Source organism: Amblyomma mixtum, chromosome 4 (assembly GCF_055824585.1).
Source record: "Amblyomma mixtum isolate Tamu chromosome 4, ASM5582458v1, whole genome shotgun sequence".
Classification (NCBI taxonomy): domain Eukaryota; kingdom Metazoa; phylum Arthropoda; class Arachnida; order Ixodida; family Ixodidae; genus Amblyomma; species Amblyomma mixtum.
The window spans coordinates 116,513,372-116,536,537 of NC_143015.1; the positions used below are offsets into that span (position 1 = coordinate 116,513,372).

At 43.0% G+C, this 23,166-nt stretch overlaps 1 protein-coding gene across 1 annotated transcript in view; it reads right to left on the reverse strand.

Moving 5' to 3' along the window:
- Positions 1 to 23,166, reverse strand: part of LOC149348024 (DNA-dependent protein kinase catalytic subunit-like) — a 135,063-nt gene that overhangs the window by 26,423 nt on the left and 85,474 nt on the right. Inside the window, exons 56-72 of the mRNA XM_089587872.1 lie at positions 22,737 to 22,910; positions 21,673 to 21,753; positions 19,532 to 19,742; positions 18,248 to 18,452; positions 17,078 to 17,224; positions 15,959 to 16,062; positions 15,134 to 15,265; positions 13,766 to 13,951; positions 12,160 to 12,247; positions 11,279 to 11,402; positions 9,634 to 9,772; positions 7,703 to 7,762; positions 5,544 to 5,654; positions 4,780 to 4,908; positions 4,020 to 4,118; positions 3,711 to 3,813; positions 662 to 755 (exon numbers count right to left, since the gene is read on the reverse strand). Coding sequence (XP_089443998.1) covers positions 662 to 755; positions 3,711 to 3,813; positions 4,020 to 4,118; positions 4,780 to 4,908; positions 5,544 to 5,654; positions 7,703 to 7,762; positions 9,634 to 9,772; positions 11,279 to 11,402; positions 12,160 to 12,247; positions 13,766 to 13,951; positions 15,134 to 15,265; positions 15,959 to 16,062; positions 17,078 to 17,224; positions 18,248 to 18,452; positions 19,532 to 19,742; positions 21,673 to 21,753; positions 22,737 to 22,910 — 2,187 coding nt within the window. The remainder of the gene's footprint in view (positions 1 to 661; positions 756 to 3,710; positions 3,814 to 4,019; positions 4,119 to 4,779; positions 4,909 to 5,543; positions 5,655 to 7,702; positions 7,763 to 9,633; positions 9,773 to 11,278; positions 11,403 to 12,159; positions 12,248 to 13,765; positions 13,952 to 15,133; positions 15,266 to 15,958; positions 16,063 to 17,077; positions 17,225 to 18,247; positions 18,453 to 19,531; positions 19,743 to 21,672; positions 21,754 to 22,736; positions 22,911 to 23,166) is intronic.

Below are 23,166 nucleotides of genomic sequence, written 5' to 3' on the forward strand. Positions count from 1 at the left end.
CTTAGCTAAGGCATTCAAGCATAAAAGGAGAATCACGCAGTGGTTTTCATTTCAATGAAGAAAGCTACCTTCCTTTGACAAAGCAATTATGCTTACAGAGATAATGCATTACCTGGACTAAAATGAGTGCCTTTTCTATAAAAGAAATAAAAGTTTAATTAACACCTTCCATAGGACTGTGGGCAGATTAGAAATGAGAAAATAAATATGACCGAGGACTCAAACTTTTCAGCACATATTGAGAACTATGCAACAAACACGAATTGGCCTTGGCAGTTGTGCACTGTTTCACTTAGAAAAAGAATTACTATGACATTTATTCCACTCAAACACCTTTTTAATTTTTACATCTGTGCTTTGTGTACAACAAAAAGTCTTGCCCACAGACCATGTTTCACCGGTGTTCATTTATAATTGCAGATGTGCCAAAATATGGTCATTCCTGTGACCAAAATTTCCTTTCGTTTCTTTTTGGTAAATGCAAAAAAAAAAGAAGAAAGGCTTTAACAGCCATGTTCCGCTCTTAGTGCAATGTCAGCCACATTACTGTAGACAAAATTTCTACATGTTTCTATAGCAGTAGCCTCATCCACGGTGTTTTTGGGTTGACATGGCATTTACCAAGACCTTGCCACAACCAAACCTAACTCTGGTCACTCACCGGTTAGTGATGACCTCATTCCAGAGCAGGACAGAGTCTGCATTCCCTGGCAACCGTGAGCGCCAGCTTGACAGCAGATGATCAGCCTCAGAGCCTGGATAAAGATGACAGAGACATGCAATAAAAAAAAAAAGGGTGACAGGAATTAAAAAGAAAGAACAGAGGTTTCATGAAGAAGGATGCATAAAGACGTAAACCCAGACTTGTGTGAACATTCAAAAATTTAGAATATTTGAAGTATTCTGAATAGTGCAACACCCGTGAACAGATTTGGCTTGAACTTTGGTGTTTGATATCACGAAGCATTCATCATGAGAAAACGATATTTGTGAACTGCTTGCTTTTCATAGTTTTGTTATTAATAGTTCATGGTTTCATGAACAACTTCTACGCATTGCCAAGCGGGTCAACATTATTTTCATGTATTTTAGGTACCTAATTCAAAATTTTTTAGAATTTCTTTTTAAATACTCTGGTGCTCTCTCTATAAATGTGATGGCATTGTGGGTACAACAACACAAATGAGTCTTGTTAATTCAAACTCATATAATTTGAACTTTAGGTCATTGGCAAGCAGTTCAACATTATTTTCATGTATTTTAGGTACCTAATTCAAAATTTTTTAGAATTTCTTTTTAAATACTCTGGTGCTCTCTCTATAAATGTGATGGCATTGTGGGTACAACACAAATGAGTCTTGTTAATTCAAACTCATATAATTTGAACTTTAGGTCATTGGCAAGCAGTTCAACATTATTTTCATGTATTTTAGGTACCTAATTCAAAATTTTTTAGAATTTCTTTTTAAATACTCTGGTGCTCTCTCTATAAATGTGATGGCATTGTGGGTACAACAACACAAATGAGTCTTGTTTATTCAAACTCATATAATTTGAACTTTAGGTCATTGGCAAGCAGTTCAACATTATTTTCATGTATTTTAGGTACCTAATTCAAAATGTTTTAGAATTTCTTTTTAAATACTCTGGTGCTCTCTCTATAAATGTGATGGCATTGTGGGTACAACAACACAAATGAGTCTTGTTAATTCAAACTCATATAATTTGAACTTTAGGTCATTGGCAAGTAGTTCAACATTATTTTCATGTATTTTAGGTACCTAATTCAAAATTTTTTAGAATTTCTTTTTAAATACTCTGGTGCTCTCTCTATAAATGTGATGGCATTGTGGGTACAACAACACAAATGAGTCTTGTTTATTCAAACTCATATAATTTGAACTTTAGGTCATTGGCAAGCAGTTCAACATTATTTTCATGTATTTTAGGTACCTAATTCAAAATTTTTTAGAATTTCTTTTTAAATACTCTGGTGCTCTCTCTATAAATGTGATGGCATTGTGGGTACAACAACACAAATGAGTCTTGTTAATTCAAACTCATATAATTTGAACTTTAGGTCATTGGCAAGCAGTTCAACATTATTTTCATGTATTTTAAGGTACCTAATTCAAAATTTTTTAGAATTTCTTTTTAAATACTCTGGTGCTCTCTCTATAAATGTGGTGGCATTGTGGGTACAACAACACAAATGAGTCTTGTTAATTCAAACTCATATAATTTGAACTTTAGGTCATTGGCAAGCAGTTCAACATTATTTTCATGTATTTTAGGTACCTAATTCAAAATTTTTTAGAATTTCTTTTTAAATACTCTGGTGCTGTCTCTATAAATGTGATGACATTGTGGGTACAACAACACAAATGAGTCTTGTTCATTGTAAAACTCATATAATTTGAACTTTCGGTTAGTTAAATTGATGCACTGGTCCTGTCAAGATTAAATAAATTACAAAAAGGCTCCTGTAATTTGGTTTTTGCCCAATTCAAACAAACTTTTGGCACCGTTCGAGCTTCAATTATCAAGCATGCTCCACATTTCATTTGAGGCCACAATACTGTCTACGAGCACAAGACAATTTTCATGGAACATGAAAAGTCGGAGGCATATGTTCTAAAGAAAAATCTCAAAGGACGAAATTTAGTCAGTGTCGCAAACGTTTAAGGGGGGACCCTGGTCTTGAAAAAAATTTTTTATTAATCTAGATATAGTAATGAAATTTTCAGGCCACATGTATTTTTGTGTGCTGATTTTAGATATGTCATTTAATTTTGTGTAAAACAATTCCTTGAGCACTTGTGCAATTTTTATGCAAGTCTTTGGAGAGAGCATCTAAGAAAATTTGCTGCAGGAAACTCGCTGAAATGCATGCCATTGGGCTTTCGTGACACCAAGGAATGCAATAAGGGTAAAATTATCATCCTGGCTGTCATAGAACTTGAGTTACAGGGTACTGAAGCTGCCACTTCACAAACAGAAATACACACTTTCCTTCTCATTTCTGAAGCGACAACTTCAAAACTCTATAACTCAAGTTCTGTGATAGCCAGGATGATGATTTTACCCTTATTGTATTCCTTGGTGTCAAGAGAACCCAATGGCATACATTTCAGCGAGTTTCCTGCAGCAAATTTTCTTCAAAACTCTCCGCAAAATACTTGCATAGAAATTGCACAAGTGCTCAAGGAATTGTTTTACACGAAATTAAATGACATATCCAGAATCAGCGCACAAAACTACATGTGGCCTGGAAATTTCATAACTGTGACTTCACTAATAAAAATTTTCTTTTCAAGACCAGTGTCCCCACTTAAGCATTGGGCGTGATAAAAAAAAACATTATTTTTCAAAGACTTTCTCAGTTTGACAGTTCTTGTTTAGGCTTCAACTCATCCATTAAGACACATTGAATTCTCTCAGGAGAGTCATGGGACATGACCTGCAAGTGGAAAGCGGCACTGTGCACCATGGCACTATTTTGCGGCGCCCTCTGTGCACAACGACGCACACTACTGCTAGTGCCATGCGCTGCGACACTGTTTCACAGTGCCCTCTTTGTACAGCAGTGTGAACTAACATCTGAGGATGTCAATAACGACTAAGGATGTCAATAACGACATCTGAGGATGTCAATAACGAGGGTAACAGCTAAGGAAAGTTAACACTCTAAAAACATGACAAACACTTACGTCTGCTGTGCTTCAGGTACAGGTTGAGATCAGTCAGCGGTAGCAGGCATTCAAGCTTGCCTTCGATCAACGACGGTGTCAGGACGCTCAGGCTGCTCCAATCCTGCATGCATAAGAGCGTAACCTGTTGCATCCCACAAAATTGAATGCAGCTTGATGTAAAACTAAGAACAAATTCTACGACAGCTGACATTGTAAACGGTAGCGCTGGATTAGGTTAGCTTGGAGTCTGACTGTGGTGAACAACTTTGCAGCACCAAAGTCTTTTGACCTGCTGTGACAAAGGTGGCAATGAGATCAGGCTCCCACCTCCAGGAATTGTTCTGTGAGGCACTTGATGTAGTATTCAGCTCGGCAGGTGTCCTTCTGTGACAGGCTCAGTAGCACAAGCTCCTGACAACATTCTTCCTGTAAGAAAGAAGTGAATAATAAATTACTACCGCAATATGATAAGATAGCAGATTCTAATGTGATAACTATTACTATCAAAAGGTGTCCTAGAGGAGCTTGCAAAAAGTCAACTACACAGCTCACATTTTGCAACTCAGATAAGTCAGGAAAGAGTGAAGTACTACCACTTACTAGTATTGGTATCATGATAGAAAAGTGAGTGCTGCTAAAATATTTTGTTGTGAATGCAGCCCTTGTACAGAAGGGCCCTTCCATTTCACCCTTTTTCAGGTACTGGCATAGCAGTATGCCTTGCACAAGCTTTGCCGCTTCCACAACTTGTGTCCAGAGAGCTCAAGTCAATGCCATAAGCAACGTGAAGCAATGACACTAAATCATGCTCACGCCTGTGCATTTGAAGCACTGTTACTTGGAGCATTCCTTCACTAAAGAGACTCTCGATTATCTTCTAGTTTAGTTTGAATCAATACGGTTCGACTGTATTACCATCGTAAACCGATCCAGTTCCCCCTTTCTGCATTTTCCTTCAATTTGAGGTTTCACACTGATCACCTATATCTTACGTCCAGAGCTTCACCAATATCAACTATGCTCATATATTGGAATAATAAATGAGTAGCACCAAAATTTGAATACAAAAAAAGAGGCAGTGGCTTGCCTCGAGAAATCGCTTCCTGCTTGAATCGTCCATCCAGCGACGGATGACAGCTGGGAAGTCTTGCTGATCACCATCGCCATTCAAAATCCTCTTGATGCGAGCTTTCACATACAGCGGCAGGTAGTGCTCCTGTTCATATAAAATGGTCGCAGCATATCACGCGTCGTGCAAAAGAAAGCAGACTAGAGAAAAATTCACATGGACATCTAATAACCTTATGTGTTGGCGATGTAATAGCATTAGAAGCTGTTGATGCCTTTACCGGAAGCGACGTCATGTCCACTCTGGTGGCATCAGTTTACTATGAAGTGCAAAAAATGCTAAAGTGTACTCAATATATTTACCAGTGGGCTCCCAACACAACCAGAACAACATACTATAACATGCACTTGTCACGCTTCAGCGATGACACACTTGCACAACTCCAAAACACACGGGCTCTCACGCCAACCTTTATTCCACTCGTCTCCCTTCTTCCCGCCACTCATCCTGATGATGATGATAATGACGACTTGGTGACCCATTAGCGCCCTCTCGTGACATCCCCCGGAACTAGACCCTCTGCCACAACATTGCCTTAACGCAATCTTAACCACTTGCTATGGGCTAAACCTCCGTTATTTTGAGTGGCTAAGCTACGTACAACATGAGGCCTTCAGAAAAAAATGTTTTCTTGCCTTTTAGAGGCCTTTTTCACGTCCTTGGCTCTTCACTATATATTTAAACACAATAAGCATTTCATCAAAATTCTCCGGGAAACAAACCTGATTGTATGGCCCATCCCAGAGGCGGTCCCAGTTAGATCCGTTGCTCAGGTTTAGCCTTGTGTCGACCTCAGTCTGCAGCTCTTTCCATTCCCCCAGAAGGCAGCAGCACTGTGAAGAGGAAGATTTCAGTAAAACTATATGAATAATTCACTTTATACAGACATCGACTGGAGCTGAATTCGAGCATTTGTTACTGCAGTCAAAAACGAATGGTTAGAAAGCCAGGAATTACGTCAAACCCAGTTATAACGAACAGTGCAATTCAACGCGGTTCGTTTGATATATGAAATAATTCGATATACCCGAACTCACTCACAACAAACTTCAGTAAACTTCAGTACCAAATTCGTTATATAAAAGGTTGTGAACATTGGAACGAAAACACGCTGCTGAACGAAAAACCGCGCCACTAACCATGAATAATCTACTCCACAAGGTAATTTATTGGCGAGAAATGTGCACCTATTTGCAATAAGCAGTGATTTTTGCCTAACACTGTGTTTATCTCCATCAAAGAGAATCACATTTTCGACAAGTGACATCATTTCAATGAACTCCAGTCCACTTCTCTTGTATTCCCGAGCAGAATTGTCGCAGAACATCCATAGCAGAAAGGATTTTGTGAAGCGTCGGACAAGGGTGATCATCTTCCAGCGGCAGCTTCTCGGACTTCTCGGTGGTGCCAGACACCAGCACTCCGGAAACAATTTCCAGAGTCCAACGGGCTCGCTGTCACAGCTATGTCGTCATCAATCGTCAAAAAATCCTCAAAGGCAACTTCTGTGGGTGCAGCGTTTGGAACATCGGTGAGATCTTCCCACACAGTGAAAAATGTCACTGCCATCCTGCACTGCGCGCACTGCATTCGCAGCTTCCGTACCAGATTGCCTCTCGAGTCACGCGCTTTCAGCTTGTCATTAACCCGCAGTTTCATTAAAAGCCGCTCACGACCACGCGCTTCTTGTAGACTAGCTAGAATGCACGGATGATACCTTGATCAAGTGGCCTTAAAACTTGCGTTTGGTGGCAGGAAGCTTTTGCCGCCACTGCTCGAGTCTAGCCATGGCTGACTAGTTATTTAGGAGGAGGCAATTCTTATGCCTACTAGTTGCAAGCTCCTCAGCAAGGCAGGCACGACCGAAGTTGACAGAGCAGAGCAGCAGCACGAGCACGGCTCACAAACACAAACTATACATGGAGGACGACGCAACGACGTCTCGTAGCGTTTGTAAGCCAACAGGCTGCCTTGTCCCAAAGATAGATAGCGTGATAGGTCTGGAGCTGCTCGCATGTAGTATGCAGCTGCCAAACAGGCGCGCTGAAAAGCGAGGCCGGCTGATAATGTGGATTTCAAAGGGCTGTTCCCGCTGCTGCATTTCACTGAAGTGCGGCCGTGCGGCGTGATTGCCCGGACACTACCTGGAGCTAGCGAAGCAGTGCGTTGGTGGGCGTTTGTTGACTGGTCTGGGCGATGAGCATTCGATATACCCAGTGTGTAGTTCGTTCTAAAAAGTAAATTTTACATGCATAATGCTAGAAGTACTTTAAAGTGTTCGATATAAAGCATAACTTTCTATACTCTAATTTATTATTACCCAGGTTTGACTATACAAAAGATTACTATTTAACTAGGTACTGTTTACATCGCCAGATGTGTATACAATGAATGGGAAGTGCCAGTGTGACCCTCACTGCCAAGAAATGCTTCAGGCGGCCAACAGCGGTCGTCGCTGTCGTATGTGGTTAACAAACTAGGCCGTTTCAATTAATGTGAATGGTCACTGAACATACTTTTGGATGAAGTGATTTAACATCAACTATTAGTCACGCTGGAGAAAGCAAGGGCAATTAGCGAGAAGCGCCGGTCCTACACGATGTCAACAACCCAGCTATCAAATGCTTCCCAGGCAAGTAATTGCATCAGCGCTTTCCACAGATTGCTGCACTGTGTTCAGAAGCAACGGCTGAGATGCAAGAGCAAAGCAGATTTTTTACTACCCATGGTACACATCAATAACTAAGTTGTTTGAACTGCGATGCGAGGCAAATGAAGTGCCCCCGTTAGCGAGGCACCTTTTGCTAGTTTAATGAGTGTAATGCTGAACTGGGTGGACAGAAGCTGAAGCACCATGCACAGCACTCTCAGGAGGAATTACCTGAAGTATGGCATCCTCCCAAGTCAGGCCATCCTCCCCAACAGATTTATCTGCAACAAGCTGAAAAAAAAAAAAAAATATATGTGTGATATTGTTACGGGGAAATACTATTTACATTTATTTACAAGCAATCGGTGAATAGTTCCTAGCGGCGAGCATCAGGAAGCACCAACGCCAGCAGGAAGCACCAGCAACCTCTTCTTCTTCGTGCGACCCTTTCAAGCGAGAGACCACTTCGACTTCCACTTCCTCTTCGTCGTAGCATGACCCCCGGCGGCAGGAGCGCCGTCCCGGCGTTAGGCCGGTGATAGAGGAGCGGCGTGGTAGGGCTTGAGGCGCATAACGTGAACAATGTCGGTGGGTGGTGTACATGAAGAGGATGCAGGTGTATGAGGAGCAACTTCATACGTGACATCGGTGACCTGACGCACAACACGATAAGGACCATGGTAGGGAGACAAAAGTTTTTCAGAGAGACCGACGCGACGGGATAAGGACCATGGTAGGGAGACAAAAGTTTTTCAGAGAGACCGACGCGACGGGAAGGAGACCACAGAAGAACGAGCGACCCCGGTTCGTAGGTGACATGACGATGGCGAATATCGTACAATGACTTCTGCGCTTGTTGGGACGCTTGGAGCCGAGTTCGGGCGATTTGGCGAGCGTCTTCAGCTTGAGCAATGGCGTCCCGGGCGAAGGCGGTGACGGGACGGTCAGCGGATGGCACGAGTGTGTCCAATGGCAGGACGGCGTGTCTGCCGTATAAGAGATAGAACGGAGAGTAACCAGTTGTGTCATGCCTGGAGGTGTTGTAAGCGAACGTCACATACGGCAAGGCGAGATCCCAGTCTTTGTGGTCGGGGGAGACGTACATGGACAACATGTCTGTTAATGTTCGATTCAAACGCTCGGTTAGCCCGTTTGTCTGTGGGTGGTATGCTGTGGCAATCTTATGCTTGGTAGAACACGAACGCAGGATGTCGTCGACAACTCTGGACAGGAAATAGCGTCCGCGGTCTGTGAGTAATTGACGAGGGGCACCATGGGGGGGTTACGACGAGGGGGGGTTACCCCGCACCTCCACCAAGATGTTACGGGGAAATACTATTTACATTTATTTACAAGCAATCGGTGAATAGTTCCTAGCGGCGAGCATCAGGAAGCACCAACGCCAGCAGGAAGCACCAGCAACCTCTTCTTCTTCGTGCGACCCTTTCACGCGAGAGACCACTTCGACTTCCACTTCCTCTTCGTCGTAGCAATATTTTCGCAACATGCATTTCAGGGCAGTACGCACAACTATAGCAAGATAGCACTGATGAAGATTATCAAGGAACAGGAGCTCAGAAATAACATCTGCAGCCATTGGGGTATATATCCGGTGCAGAATTACACGCAAGATGTAATAGAAAATCGTCTTTTCGGTAAACGTCACTTTATTTTTCATCACACAGAATTACAAGATGTGCAAACACCGTATAAACTCGTGTAAGGGCTACACTTTCTTTTTTAATTTTGGTGTGAATTTTGAAGGTGTGGCCAAAACATGAAACATATAACAGTACCTTCTTTTTTTTTTTATCAGTTATCTAGTCCAAAACAGGGGGTGCAGCCCTTACATGAGATTATATGGTAGCTACAGCTGCTTGCATCAGTTGCAATTTGATTGAAATAATTCGCTTCTATAACAAGTAAAGATTCACAAGGCAGCAATTCACAAAAGCAGAAATAAAACTCCATGGCATTTTTCCACACAACGGACAAAATCATTGTTGTTTCTTTGTTTTTTCAACCTTGTGATAAACAGTCAATTCAGATGAACAGACCTCCCGGCCAATAATGGCCTGTGATTTGCAGACAAAATGCTCGCCCTGTTTCTTCACACCAGAAGTTACATGCAATTAAAAAAAAAAGAGGAATGCCTAGCTTGCCTGCCGGTAAATATCCCGTGCTTCCTGGTAGTTCCCCCGAGCTTCTTTCTCCAGTGCATCCTTGACCTCCGGACCAACATCCTCGCAGAGAGCCAGTGATGCACGAACCGCATCATAGTCTCCCAGAGACTTGTACAGCCTGGAGTCATTTGGACGCTCGTGAAACAAGTTGGGACGCAAAACATCAAGCCATGCTCTAATTGCTTGAAATAACAAGCTGTGTCCTGAAGATCCCACAACACACTGCAAGTACACTGTGTTGTGGACTCAGGACGGCTTCAAAACTACAGGTCTATTCTTTTTACATTCATTTTTTTTTATTTTTTCAGAGCACTAATTCTTTTTTTTGCCGTCAGAAAACAGGCAGTTTCAGGGTGGTGTACGTAAAAGATTTGCAGGCACAAATTTAAAAATCTTGCTTTACTGCAACATACAGAATGCAGCTAATAGAGCCCTTCCAATGACAAAGAATAAAGAGGATAACATTACATATGAAGAAAAATTATCTTTGATATAGTCAGTCAAAAAAAAAGGAGCCTAAAAATATAGATTACACATTGTATGCATTACTACTATGCAAGAAACAAGTATTCAAAGTTACAGAACTTTTCACTCTAAACGTTGTTACCTATAAAAAAAAAACGATAGCTGGCACAAAGTGATCTGGGTTACTCCACAGTGTAATGCTATGGCTTAACGCAGGCTACCTTAGAGAAAGCTCAATCTGTTTCGCTGCTGGTGGCGTGGAATGATTCAGAACATGCCCAGTACCTTCAAAAAGGCTCAGAACGCAGCGAAATCTCCTCGGCAAGAGCAAAAATTAAAGCTACGGATGGGCACCTATCGACGCTTCGGACATCCCAGAGCAATCATCACTGTCCTAAGATCAAATAAACAGATGTCACTTTTTTCTTTACCGCTATTGCTTGCATCTACAAAGTCAAATGACAATGCTGTGGAATCATGAGAACAGCACCGTTGCTGAGTTCGTTTGGTGCAAGACGAGCATACCACCTTGAACGCCATGCTTGCCGTGATTGCTCCACAGTGAGAGGTTTCGCAGAAGTTTAAAAATACCCTTTCATAAGGCTGCTGAAAAACTGAATCCGAAACTAAAGCATGGTTTTTGCACAATGCACTGGAGGGCGCTACATGTCAAAAAATCATGTCCTATGGGTCGTTTCGAGCAAATTAATGAATCTGAACAGGCATAGTGAGGGAAGAGTTAAACATTCTTTAATGACAAGAACTCGGGTGCTAGAATAGAAATAAAAAGAAGTCACTGGGACGTACATTTATCCTGCAATGAATTCTGCTTGACTAGGTATAAAAAGCTGTGACCACTCAAGAAAAGAAAAAATACAAAATTTTTTAGCATAACAGGTCCGGCCTGCTATTGGCAACTGAAGGGTCAGACTAACAATACAGTGCAATCATTTATTCCACTCCACTTAGGTTGCAGCAAGCTAAAACACGAGCAGCTAACAATGCAAAGCAGCGTCTTACATTCCACAACTCCAAACAAGTTAAGCAAAATTCTCACAAAAAAAAAGGAGGGTTTTGTTTTGCAGGCACTCATTCATTCCAAATGTAATGATAACTGCCATCTCACATTAACAGCCACTGAATCACAATGCAAACTCACTCAGCCAGGTGCATCCACATCTGACCCTTTGGTGCTTCCTCGGTCCTCGATCGTTTGGCTGGTGGCGCATTTTCAGATGTCGATGAGCTGTCGACACGCCTGGTTTCCTCCAAAAGCAGAATACCTGTGCATCCGAATTTAGTGATGCAAGTTCGGCAGCCTGCGTTTTCTTTAATAACTCTGAATACAATCTTCATACAATCTGAATGCACCAACACAGAAGCCCTGACAACAGAGCTAGAGAAAGAGCCCAAATTTAGCAAAATTATATCTTATAAATTGCAACTTATATCACAGATTTGTGAATTAAGAATTGAACACCAAAAAATTCAGCCTCAAAAATTTACAACTTTTAATACAAATTTATAAATAAAAAATTTAACATCCAAACTGAACAAAATTCAATCTTACATGATAAATTTACAACTTCTACTATAAATTTATGAATTAAAAATTTAACGTCCAAATCCAACAAAATTCAATCTTATAAATTTACAACTTTTATTACAACATTATGAATTATAAATTTTGTAATTTATCATATAATTTTTAGGACTACTTGCACTGTAAATGCATGCAGAAAACTGTGTCACTGTAAAGCCGGTCATTATTATTTGAAATTTGGCTTTTCTTGAGGTGCTATGCCTCAGCGTGCTCCTTTTTTGCATGCATGTCGGGCAGGAAGGGATGGAATTCCAAGGTATGCAGGGTTTCTCAGCTCCAAGGCTGGAAACACTAAGAATCCCTGCTTAAGTTAATAGATCCAGCTCTTTGTAGCCAGACAGTGCATTCAATACAACGAAAGCAATCAAGAAACAAATTGGTCATTAGTGAAAACTCCATGTTTAAATCCAAACACAAATGACCGAAAGGAAGTTTACCAAGGCTCTGATGCCCACTGGCTACAGATGCTCTGCAGACGGCTGACACCGGAAGCTTGATATCGGTGGCGCTCTGGAAAGCTACCTCCTGTAAAAGATATTGGACATTATTGGCAACTCAGCTTCGGCATGACGAATGAGATGAATGCACGTAGTGACTTAACGTCGAAGTTACCATTACACAAGCTCAGTACGCAGCCTGCTAAAAAACCGAAATTAATGAGCAAAGCAGTTAGTTTTGTTCTTGTATAATGAGAATATACCCAGTGTTTCAGCTAAAAAGAACCAAAGTTTAAAAAACAGCGACCTCTATGAAGATCCCATTAGTGCAGAGTTATAGGCAGTTTCCTTGAGCAGATCAGAATATTTTTAATGTACCTGACTTGCTAATTAACAAAATAAACTTTTTTCATTGTTAACATTAGTGCAAATTTTTAAATGTATAAGCTGTAGAGTGCGTTGAAAAGTTAGAATTAGAACTCTCATAATATTCATACCTCAGTTCTAAATATCATGCAAGATGCATTCTGAAACATTACTTGACTTCTCACGTGGAATTTCGTGCAGTCTTTGCTCTCAGTTCGTGGAATCTGAAGTTTTTTCGGCACTGAAACTTATACCCCTGTCACACTAGCAAATTTAATGTCATTCGAACCTAATGGCATTCGATGCATCGAATGTCATTTGGTCTCTTTCGGTGCTACACGGGAAAAAATAATGTCATTCGAAAATGGTGGCGTCGACGATCAGTGAAAAAAAAATAGTCCAACTGAACGACATTAGCGCGCATAAAAGATGTTTGAAATTGTTGTGCAGTGTTTCAAAAGTGGGTGAGAACATTTGTGCGCCGTATTATAGGCTTAAAATATTATTTGCGGCCATTCTGCACCACTTTAGCTATCAAAAGCCAAGCCAAGTACAAAGTCAACCACAAATCCATGGTCCTCCATGCAAAAATCCGATAAATGTAAACAAACAAAATGGCTGACATGGCGGCGCGCGGACATGCGTGGAGCTTGGAAATGACTTCCAAAAGGTGAACTGCTCAGTTACGTCTTTAAGTACTTTCGAGCTTAACGAACGTGGCACGCCAACCAGCAAGAATCACGCATCCCAAAATGACCGACGGTCGCGGGAAAGACGCTGCTTCATGCTCGGCCGCTGCTGTAGGCTGCTGAGACCGAGAGTAATAGCATAGCGATCCACGACAGCCTCTAGTGTGAACAGATTCACACCAACATTAACTTTTTTTCAGCAGAACTAAATAAATGCACTTTCTAGGTTTGGCAGTGTGCACATTATTTTTTCGCATCGCTTCTTTCTGCTGCGTATCTGGTGTCCAGAGTACGCATTCGGTTCGAGATCGAATGCGAATGAGTTCCCCTAACTCATTCGATGGTGAATGTCATTCGAACCTACTGATATTACATGTTCCCGTGTAGCAGTCGATTAATGACATTAGGTGCTAATGTCATTCGATTCGAATGACATTAAATTTGCTAGTGTGACAGGGGTATTAGGGGCCTTAATAAATGCATCAATCCACAGTCCATGGGAGTCACCCGTATATCATGTAACTTGTCGCCTACATGGTCGTGTCTCCTACCTGCACGAATGACACCAGCGGGGGGAAGCATCGCATGCTGTTCTCCAGGATGTTCGCCAGCGCCCCCTGCAGTCCCTGGCACAGTTCACCGCGCCGTCTGGTAAACGGTGACCCCTCCCGTCTCGAGTCGAGCAAGGCAGACGTGACAACTCCCGACAGCAGCATCATTGCAACTTGCTGGTCTTGCTGTAAAAAGAAGCGAAGATGCTGAAGAACTGGTCCATATTTTAGATAAATGCAATTCCATTCACACTGCAATTAACTTCGATTCACGCTCTTCCCATGGTAACTGCGCAGTACCAGAGTTCCCCTAGTACGAAACTCTATAGATAGGTTCCACATCACTCGGAAGAGCATTAACGGGGCTTACTGTTGCTGCAAAATGGTAATGCAGCCTGTTGCAAGTAAAACCCACAAAAAATTGGTGATCTGCTTTTTTTCAACAGTTGAACAGCTGCTGACCTGGAATCAATGGCTGCCAGAGGACCGCACAAGAGGTGTGCTGGCTTGTGAGGCTTAGCTGCTGACTGCTGCTTTAGATGACACAGCAAAAATAAGCCCAACTTATAACTTAACTTGATGATGCAGCTTGAAACATCAGCCAGAAAATTCATGAAAGAGGCACAAAGCTTAAGTTGTTAGCAAACTAGGCTAGCAATGCATCAAATGATCAATGCAGGACTGAACCGTACTTACTAGACATTCAGAAATTTTTGTAAAGCTGGACAAATTTCTTTTATGTCATTAAAGCATGAAGAAAGTTAATGATTTATTAATAGATTTGCATGAATCAAAGCAACATTGTGGACCATGGGGCATGGTGCAGTGAAGGGCTCAAGCTTAATTTCTAGCAGCTAGGTTTGGTTTGGTTGATGGGGTTTAACGTCCCAAAGCGACTTAGGCTATGAGAGACGCCATAGTGGAGGGCTCCGGAAATTTCGACCACCTGGGGTTCTTTAACGTGCACTGACATCGCACAGCACACGGGCCTCTAGAATTTCTCCTCCAAAGAAATTCAACCGCCGCGGCCGGGATCGAACCCGCGTCTTTCGGGTCAGCAGCCGAGCACCATAACCACTGCGCCATCGCGGCGGCCTAGCAGCTAGGGCTTTAAGTTTCAGTACAGAGCTTTTCTCAATTAGCATAATTTGAAATGAAGCCATAAAGATGGAATCAGGTCTGTGAACATGTGCTGTGAATTTCATGACCACTGAGCCACTATGGCCGGCGAAACTGTGACTAAAAGCTCTTGTCTTACCTACTGCCGTAGAACACTGGCTTCACCTAAACAACTCCAAATTGCACCTTACCCTTCAAATGTACTGATTGGCTGAACATATGAGACCGAGTCTACACTATCACAATTACCTGAGCCAATGCCTGCATGGGCGCTATCAAGGCTGCATGGGAAATTTCAATGTCCGGGAAGTCTCCCATGCGATAACTTCGGTACAGCGTCACCTCCGCTTCTCGTCGAACTTGCCGCTCTTCTTCAAGTTTCTGGCAACAAAAAACAACGGCAGGAATGAGTGAGTGCAACTGCATGAACAACAAGTCTTCAGTCCCAGATTTAAAGGAAACTTACCAGAGCTCATGACTGTAAAACCAACAGCGAGACATTGCCCATGAACGATGGCCTTGCTTATGCCAGACACTTCATGCAGCTAATGTAAGGGTTCATCACCATTAATGCCCCCTGCCACCGACACAACCATCATCATTGTCATCATGATGTCACTTACGCCCACTGCGGGACAAACGCCTCTCCCAGAGGTCTGCAATTAACACTTCATTGGGAGGAACCTACACACACAAACTTTGGTCAAACTTCCCAATGCCATCTACACAACTTTTCTGCTATTCCCTGCTACTTTTATCTAGTATTCGAGGCCACTCCGTTACCAGAAGGGAACGTCGCTTCTCTGCTTGGTTATCTGCACTTAAAGACAGAAAGAGCGCAAAAGGAGTGCTCTCACAGATAACAGTATTGTACAAAGGTAAACTGATCAGTTGCACAAACAGGATATGAATACAGCATCGCTACCAGGATGCAAGTTGTGAAGATACAACATTATTAATCAGTTCAAAGCATGACAGAAAAAACGTTTAAATTATTTTTGGTGCACATAGCTGTCAAAAACAAGAATGTAAGGAGTAAAACATGAGAAATGTTTCAAGGAACAGGGCACCCACCTTTCGAGTTTCCCGCAGACGAACTTCTCTGCGAATGTGTTGAAGCCGGACCTGATCCTCATCTCGCAAAAACCTCCTCCTCTTCAAACGCTGCAGGACGTCAGCTACGTGCACAAGCAAATAATCAATTAGAACGAGATGCAAACAATTATGGCTTAAAGCACCACTTTTTCAAAATTTAAAAAAAACTTTCTATTCCAACATCTAAAACAAAAACTGAAGTAAGCAGGACAGAATGAGCTCTTCTGACATTACACCATGGGACTATGCAGCACCAGTGCTTCAAGCTTCTCGGATGCATGCTGGCCACAGCAAATTAATCTTGCTGGGCTCTGACGTGCCAGAAAACTATTTCAATACCCCCTTAAATGCTTAGTTCCTTAGTTTTTGAATGAATTCATGAAAGCGACAAGTTTTTATTTGTTAATTTTTTTTTGCCCTCATACATGGGTACTTGTGCCTTTCATCACCACTGCCATGCAGCTGTCATGACCTTGACCACATCTTCAGAGTAACGTTCAATGGCAGGATGCTTCTGCTACTGAGCCATAGAGGTAAGGTCTGTAAAAGCTTCGCTTTAGTGCAAGTTTTGCTGCCTAGAAACACCAGTAGGCCTTAAAATCAATTGTTCTCAATCTTTTCAGCCTGACAGATCTTGAGTGGCTTTTAAAACGTTCTGAGGAACCCCACGTCTTGGGTTCTGTCCTTGCCTGTCTAGCATGCAAAGAAGAGCCCTAAAAAAAAAAAAAAAAAAAAACGCCTGAATTCAATTTCTACTGACTGGTTGTATCAAGAACTATACCGCTTACAAGCAGTTACACTATGATTACGTAACCCCCAAAACAAGTGAGGGTCAAGGCGTGAGTGGGTTTAGACACTCGGAACACAGGAAGCGCGCCAAGGAACTCAAGCGTTCGGTAAAAACCTTTGTAACTCCTGTCTTAAATCCGAGCATCTAAAACTACCAAAGCATCTAAATCTATGCAAAAAAAAATTACACATTCAGGAAGCATCCGCAACACCTGATGGCTAAACTGTGATTAGTATTTTGAGGTCGGCTGCATGCATTCCGCCTTTCTGGCTGTTTTGAGGTTAGTACTGCATGGTAAGAACCCTCACCTCTTTCACTGCCAGCAGTGTCCTCTTGCTTAGTGCCTGGTTCCGTCTTGCCGACAGCAAATTGCAAAACATTCGTGGGTCGCCGCTGCTGGGCGGCAAAGCTGGCCTCGTGTGTGCTCTGAGTGAGCCAGCTGTAAGTGCTGGGCTCTGGGAAGACAAGAATGATGGGTTAAGTATGGGAGCCACAGAGGAAGCATCAAAACATGGAGCAAGCTAAATGGACTCTGAAACGATATTTATCAAAGTTAAGCAAAGCAGGCGAACTATAGGTGCTCCATCACTCATCAGTCTGCCACAAGAATTTCTGAACTAGCTTCATTAACACCTAAGATATCGGAAAAGAAAAATGATGTTCCTCCTCAGCCCCCTTAACTCATAAACTCCCAGGAACTAAAGAAAAAAATCTTAGGACACGTTAGATATTATGGTTTTGCCATGGATGAATTTATGAAGGTCAGCGTGGTCTCGCTGGCCAATATTCACAAATTATCGCACATTCAGAAAGTCTCGAATATCAATTTCTTAAGAACGAATATGAACCCAAAATCAAACACATTCCATTCATATTTGAAATTGCGAATATTTGCACATCTCTAATTTTTTATTAGTGGAGTACACAATTAACAGCACGCACATATCTGTTAAAAAAAAAGTGCTGCTACATTAGCTGGACGCTGCTGCTATGCTACGCTGCGCATAGTTCACTAGGCCGCGCACCCGACATCGTCCCTCCAGCCCGCATATCTCATCGCACTCGTCATCCTTTTCAAGTTTCCAGACCTCGTGTCCCTACTACCATCTTTGCCGCATCATTTTTTTCTCGTACTGCATCAGACAGGAACGACCTACCCAATGACATCGCAGCCATCATGTGCTCATCCAACTTTGCCAATAATGTTACCAGTCACGTGTCGTTGTGTTAACACTTGCTCACCAAAATATATGTACCCACCCCTTATGTAATACCCCTCATGGGTCTTTAAGGTAATAAAATGAAATGAAATGAAATGAGGGAGCGCATCAGAGTAATGCTGACAGAGAGAGCGTCCCATGACTGTGTTCTTCGTAGACCGTGCTTTCAGGACTCCACAAAAAACAATGCTTGTTTAAACAACGTGCCTCAACATGATCTACACAATTACGCACAACATGAGCGAACAGCACACTCACCCCCTGTGGTCCCCTGCTGCGTGGGTGTGAACTGCAGCGCCACCTGCGTGGCCCTCAGCTTTTGTGAAGCGCCAGCACCACCGCCCGCAGTGGAGGACTGTGTTGACGTCGACGAAGACTGTGTCTGACTGAATGAGAGGGTTTCTGCAAACAGCGGCGTCATGGCTGCATGGCGTCGCCGCCAAGACCCCGTCACTGCATAGTCCTGCATCCAATACGTGTACAAGCTTTGTCTAGAACAGAACATAATAGAGTAAAACCTTCTTAACTCGAAGTCATTGGGACCATGAAAAATATTGGAATTAACCGACCACAGCAAAAAAATGAAATCCAGGTAAAATCTAGGTTGCAGGAACACGCTACTTGTACTGGATGAACTTTGCGATTACCGTATAGTGCCGCATAAAAGTCGACCGTCCAGCTCGTAGCCCCTGCTGGCCTAAAAGAAAGTTGACTCCAAATATAAGTTGACACAAAAAATGTTATAGACAAAAACAGTAATTCAAAGTGCCTTGTTGCATAGGTCAGGCCCTCCTCTTTCAACACGATGCTGCTCTCTGGCAATTGCTCCAGGTTTTCCCTTTTTCTTTTAGGTTTAGAGCTGTCTAGGGTCCTTGTCTGCACTCTTCAAATGCTCTCCCTGGTTCCTTGGTTGGTTGGAAAGATAACGAAATAACCAACATTGAACACAGTCAAAAACGATGTCTGGCTTCGCAAGACTCCAAGTGGTGCAACAACAGCGTTCGTAGGTCACGTGCTGTGTTTCCACCAATGCAAGCTTCTGTTGCGGTTTGTCAGTGAAACTGCAGTTGCAACGGCCAAAAATATATCTTTCTTGTTTCGGTTTCTTTTAATAGTCTGGTGTACTGTTGACAGAAGGTCTCCCATGACTTGAGAGTACGGAAAACAAACTTTCTAACTGGGCATTCACTCCACGCTTGGTTTCTTGCCCGCTCTGCGGCCATGTCTTAAAAAAAAAGCATTTTAGGCGCTTTCAACGTTGAACGCGCACCACCGTCTAATGAAAATAATTAATTTTCTTCTTTTCTACAGCAGAGATAACAACCAAACTTGGTGCGAAGTTTCTTTATTAAGTCAGGAGTTCAAAACAACACAAATTTTAAAACGCGGTTTTTGGTGAAAATCACATTTTTTAGCCCCACATATCCCCTAAGTTCGCATCCTGAGAATACAGCATGTTACTAATGCAGTACTCGATTATTAACTGCCAGCCGCTCTTCTGTGACTGGCTGCCTCACATAACGTGAAAGGCTAATGACCTACCACAAAGGTGCAGTCCGACAGTGGCTGCGGGAACACCTTTCGGTCGTAGTCCGGGCTGCGTGAGGTCAGTTCGAGGAGCAGAAACGTGACCGAGGATAGGAAGTGCTCCTCCATCTCAGGCAGGTACATGTCGCTGAGGAGGGCGATGAGCCGCTCCGCGGTAGCACGCGGCAGCTGCGTCTCCTGGCACCAGAAGTTGGCCACCGACAGCCTGCCACAGCCACGCAAAATAAAAGAGCGTGAGCAGAACAAGGAGCTCGCATGAAAGCCAACTGGCACAGCCAGGTGTTTTATCTCAAGTGCCTCTCAAATATTACACAATGCCAAGCCCTCCCAAAAATGCTGCCACTGTGTGTAAGATGTTGAAGTAACGAGCGTTTGCTGTTCGGTAGCGCCATTTATCGTCCATGTGACGTATTGCCATGTGATTAGGCTACTTTTCCATACCTAATGGCGAGCAGGCGCCTACGGATATTTTTGACAATTTGGGCCAGAAAAGTTTTTCGACTCTTTGGAGGGCCATTTTTCCTTACCTCAAGGCGGTAGGTGCCCGGTTATAATGCTATTGTAGACGACACCACAAGCCTCAATGTGAGATGTGCTGTTTTCTGGTTGCTGCCACAGATGGCGCTGTGATCTCAGGGTGGTAGCAGACCCCACGAAATCTCGAAACGTGATGAGTAAGAGCTAAAGCTCTTAAAAATGAAACACAAAAGTGAAAGCACCTCTCATCCATAGCCTGCTCACTCTTAAGAAAAAACTTGTGCACATTGGAGGCAACTAAAGAAAGTTCCTTTCAATATGGCTCGAGGGAGCAGCACGAAAAGACGAGTACACAGAGGCTAACAGGACAGGCACAGACCATGTTTATCCGAAAGCTTCTGTGTTTTTCCTAATCTTTTCGCACTGCTCCCTCTAGCCACGCAAAAAGACCAACAAGCCCAAACCACAATTCCCTTCAGTACTCAGTGGTTATGGCATTTGGTTGTTGAGCAAGAGAATAATTCAAATACCAGCCACACCAGCTGCGTTTCACTGAAGGCGAAACGCAACACACACCCATGTGCCCTGCAGTGCTGGTGCACACGTTAATGAGCCCCAGGCGGCCGAAATCAAGACCAAACCCTCCACAATGACGCCTTTTTTTCTCTTCCTTCTTTCACTGCCTCTTTCGTCCCTTTCCTCACAACACAGCTGAGGTGTCCATCAAGAGTGAGAGAGTTCCTGTGCTCTTCATTTCCTTCAAGGCCATTTCTTCATGGACAAGGACAATCAGTTTTTTTTTTTAATCTATACAGCAGGTTTATAAAAAGAATGCACAATAGCAATAACTGTGTACCTTATTATTTGACCAACTTCTTTATCTACTTATCTATACCACATGACTGCAACAGAACCCATGCACACTGGTCATTCTCCAGCCCGCCTGAACAGTGCTCTCACAGGCCAGCATGTACATTCAGGACTTTTCAGCTACAACATAATGTGACGGCTACACCAACGCCAGTGGCAATGCCGTTTATCTGGGAGGAAATTCCATACAGCCTAAAGCTACCAAAAATGTCTCCGTGGGATGAAAAAAAAGTGCAACAAGCTGCCCAAATTTCTTCTGCGGAATTGCACAGGTGCTCACTGAAGTTTTTGAAAAATAAAAGCCACAAAACAGCTGAATTAAGTACTTGTCCGAAAGCTTATAGTAAAATTGGGGAAATGCTGTACACTTACACTGCGTGCGTAAGAATACATTGTAACCCCGAGTCTCTTGCTGCAGGCTTCGGCCTTGAGGGGATTGAAATTTTCTCCCGATATAAACAAGGATAAACAAGACATGGAAATCACAAGATGGACAAGCCCCAAAGGATGGCAGGAAAGAAGGGGAAAACAAATACATGAGAAAGTAAAGTTTTCTAACATTTTCATTTCTTCCCACATATTCAAGCTTTTTGTGGGCAGCTGTAAATGTGCCAAGATTGTGAACACTCTTCCAGCCATGACAAAAAGCGGCCACATACCAGGCACAAATGAAGTATGTACCTCAAACACAGTGCCCATCACACCTTTGCCAGTAAGCATATAATAAAAATGAACGCATCTGAATGAGTTCTTCAAAGGATGGCACTATGAACACAAAGCAGAATCACCTTAGCGGCATGTCAGCGTCACCCAGACCCAGCAGCAGCACACGCCTTGCCTGCTTCATCAGGTCAGAAGCCTCATCAGACCTACAAGGAAATTTGCACATTTCGTCCATCATATTTGTCGTGAACTCACTTAACAGCCCAATAGTTACAATTAAACAAACTAGGTGGATCCATAAGCAAGAAATGTAGCACATGAACAGCACATATTGCCGTACTCTCAGCACTCTGACCCATTTACACACAAAGCCACAAAAAGTTCACAGAACACAAAAGCTGTCACTTCCTCACAAAAACGGCAAACAGCGTATAAGTGACAGGTGCGCTGTGATGGTTGCACACTCATCAGCAAGCTACACCTTTCACTCTGTACACATGCTACGAGGAAATCCCAACTTCTCAAATTTCTAATCTTCGACAGGTTTTTTATAGCTTTCGGTACATGAACAGTCTACTTCTGTTGGCATGGCTCTCTTGAAAGCCTGTCACCACTGAAAAATGTTGGGTTGCTGCGGTGGCTCAGTGGTAATGGCGCATGGCTGCTGAACCGAAAGACATGAGTTCGATCCCGGTTGCAGTGGTTGAATTTCGATCGAGGCAAAATTCTAGAGGCCCATGTACTGTGCGATGTCAGTGCACGTTAAAGAACCCCAGGTGGTAAAAATTTCCGAAGCCCTTCACTACGGCGTCCCTCAGAGCCTAAGTCGCTTTGGGACGTTAAGCCCCCATAAACCCAACCGAAAAATGTTGCAGAATCAAAGTGATCGTTGAAAGCTGCGCATGCTAAATTTGTAAATTGCTAAATTGGTAAAATGCTAAATTTGTAAAGGAGCTAAATTTGTAAGCCGACAAAAACATGAACATGCACACAGAAAAGAATTCCACATGGCAAGCCGAACTGCTACCAAAGAACGCCTTGTTCCATATTGGCTATTTTAACGATCTCTCCGGAAAGTTCGGAAGCAAACAGGTTTATCATATGCGTAAGGTGATAAGCAGCAGATTCAGCCAATATAAGTGGGAAGCAGTGGACTTGGTCAAATGCAGCGGATGAGTAAGCAACTGACCTGTACTTTGTGTACAGCCGCATACAGACGTCGTACACCAGCTTTCTGCAAGAGCCACTGGCATGACCCTGTAGTTTGCAGATGACAGGAAGGAGTACACGCCAGTCCTCCTCGGTGGCGACGCTCGGCAGCTTGGTGCAGATCTCAAGCGACACTTTCTGTGTTGCCTCGTCTCTGCGTTCGGGGGAGGGGGGGTACGAGATGAGAGGCACAGAGAGATAAGGTACAAGCTACTGGCAGAGTCCTTTGATTAATTCACTGGTCAATAAAATTCTCCCACAGCTTTTTAGAGAGACAGAACCTAGCATTACGAGAGGCACTAGCATGGATTGAAGGGTACCATAGTGACATAAGTGAAGCAGCACGAAAGAACAAGCCCGAAGGCGAAACGAAGAAAGGACAGGAAAGAGTGTTGATTTTTTCATCCAGC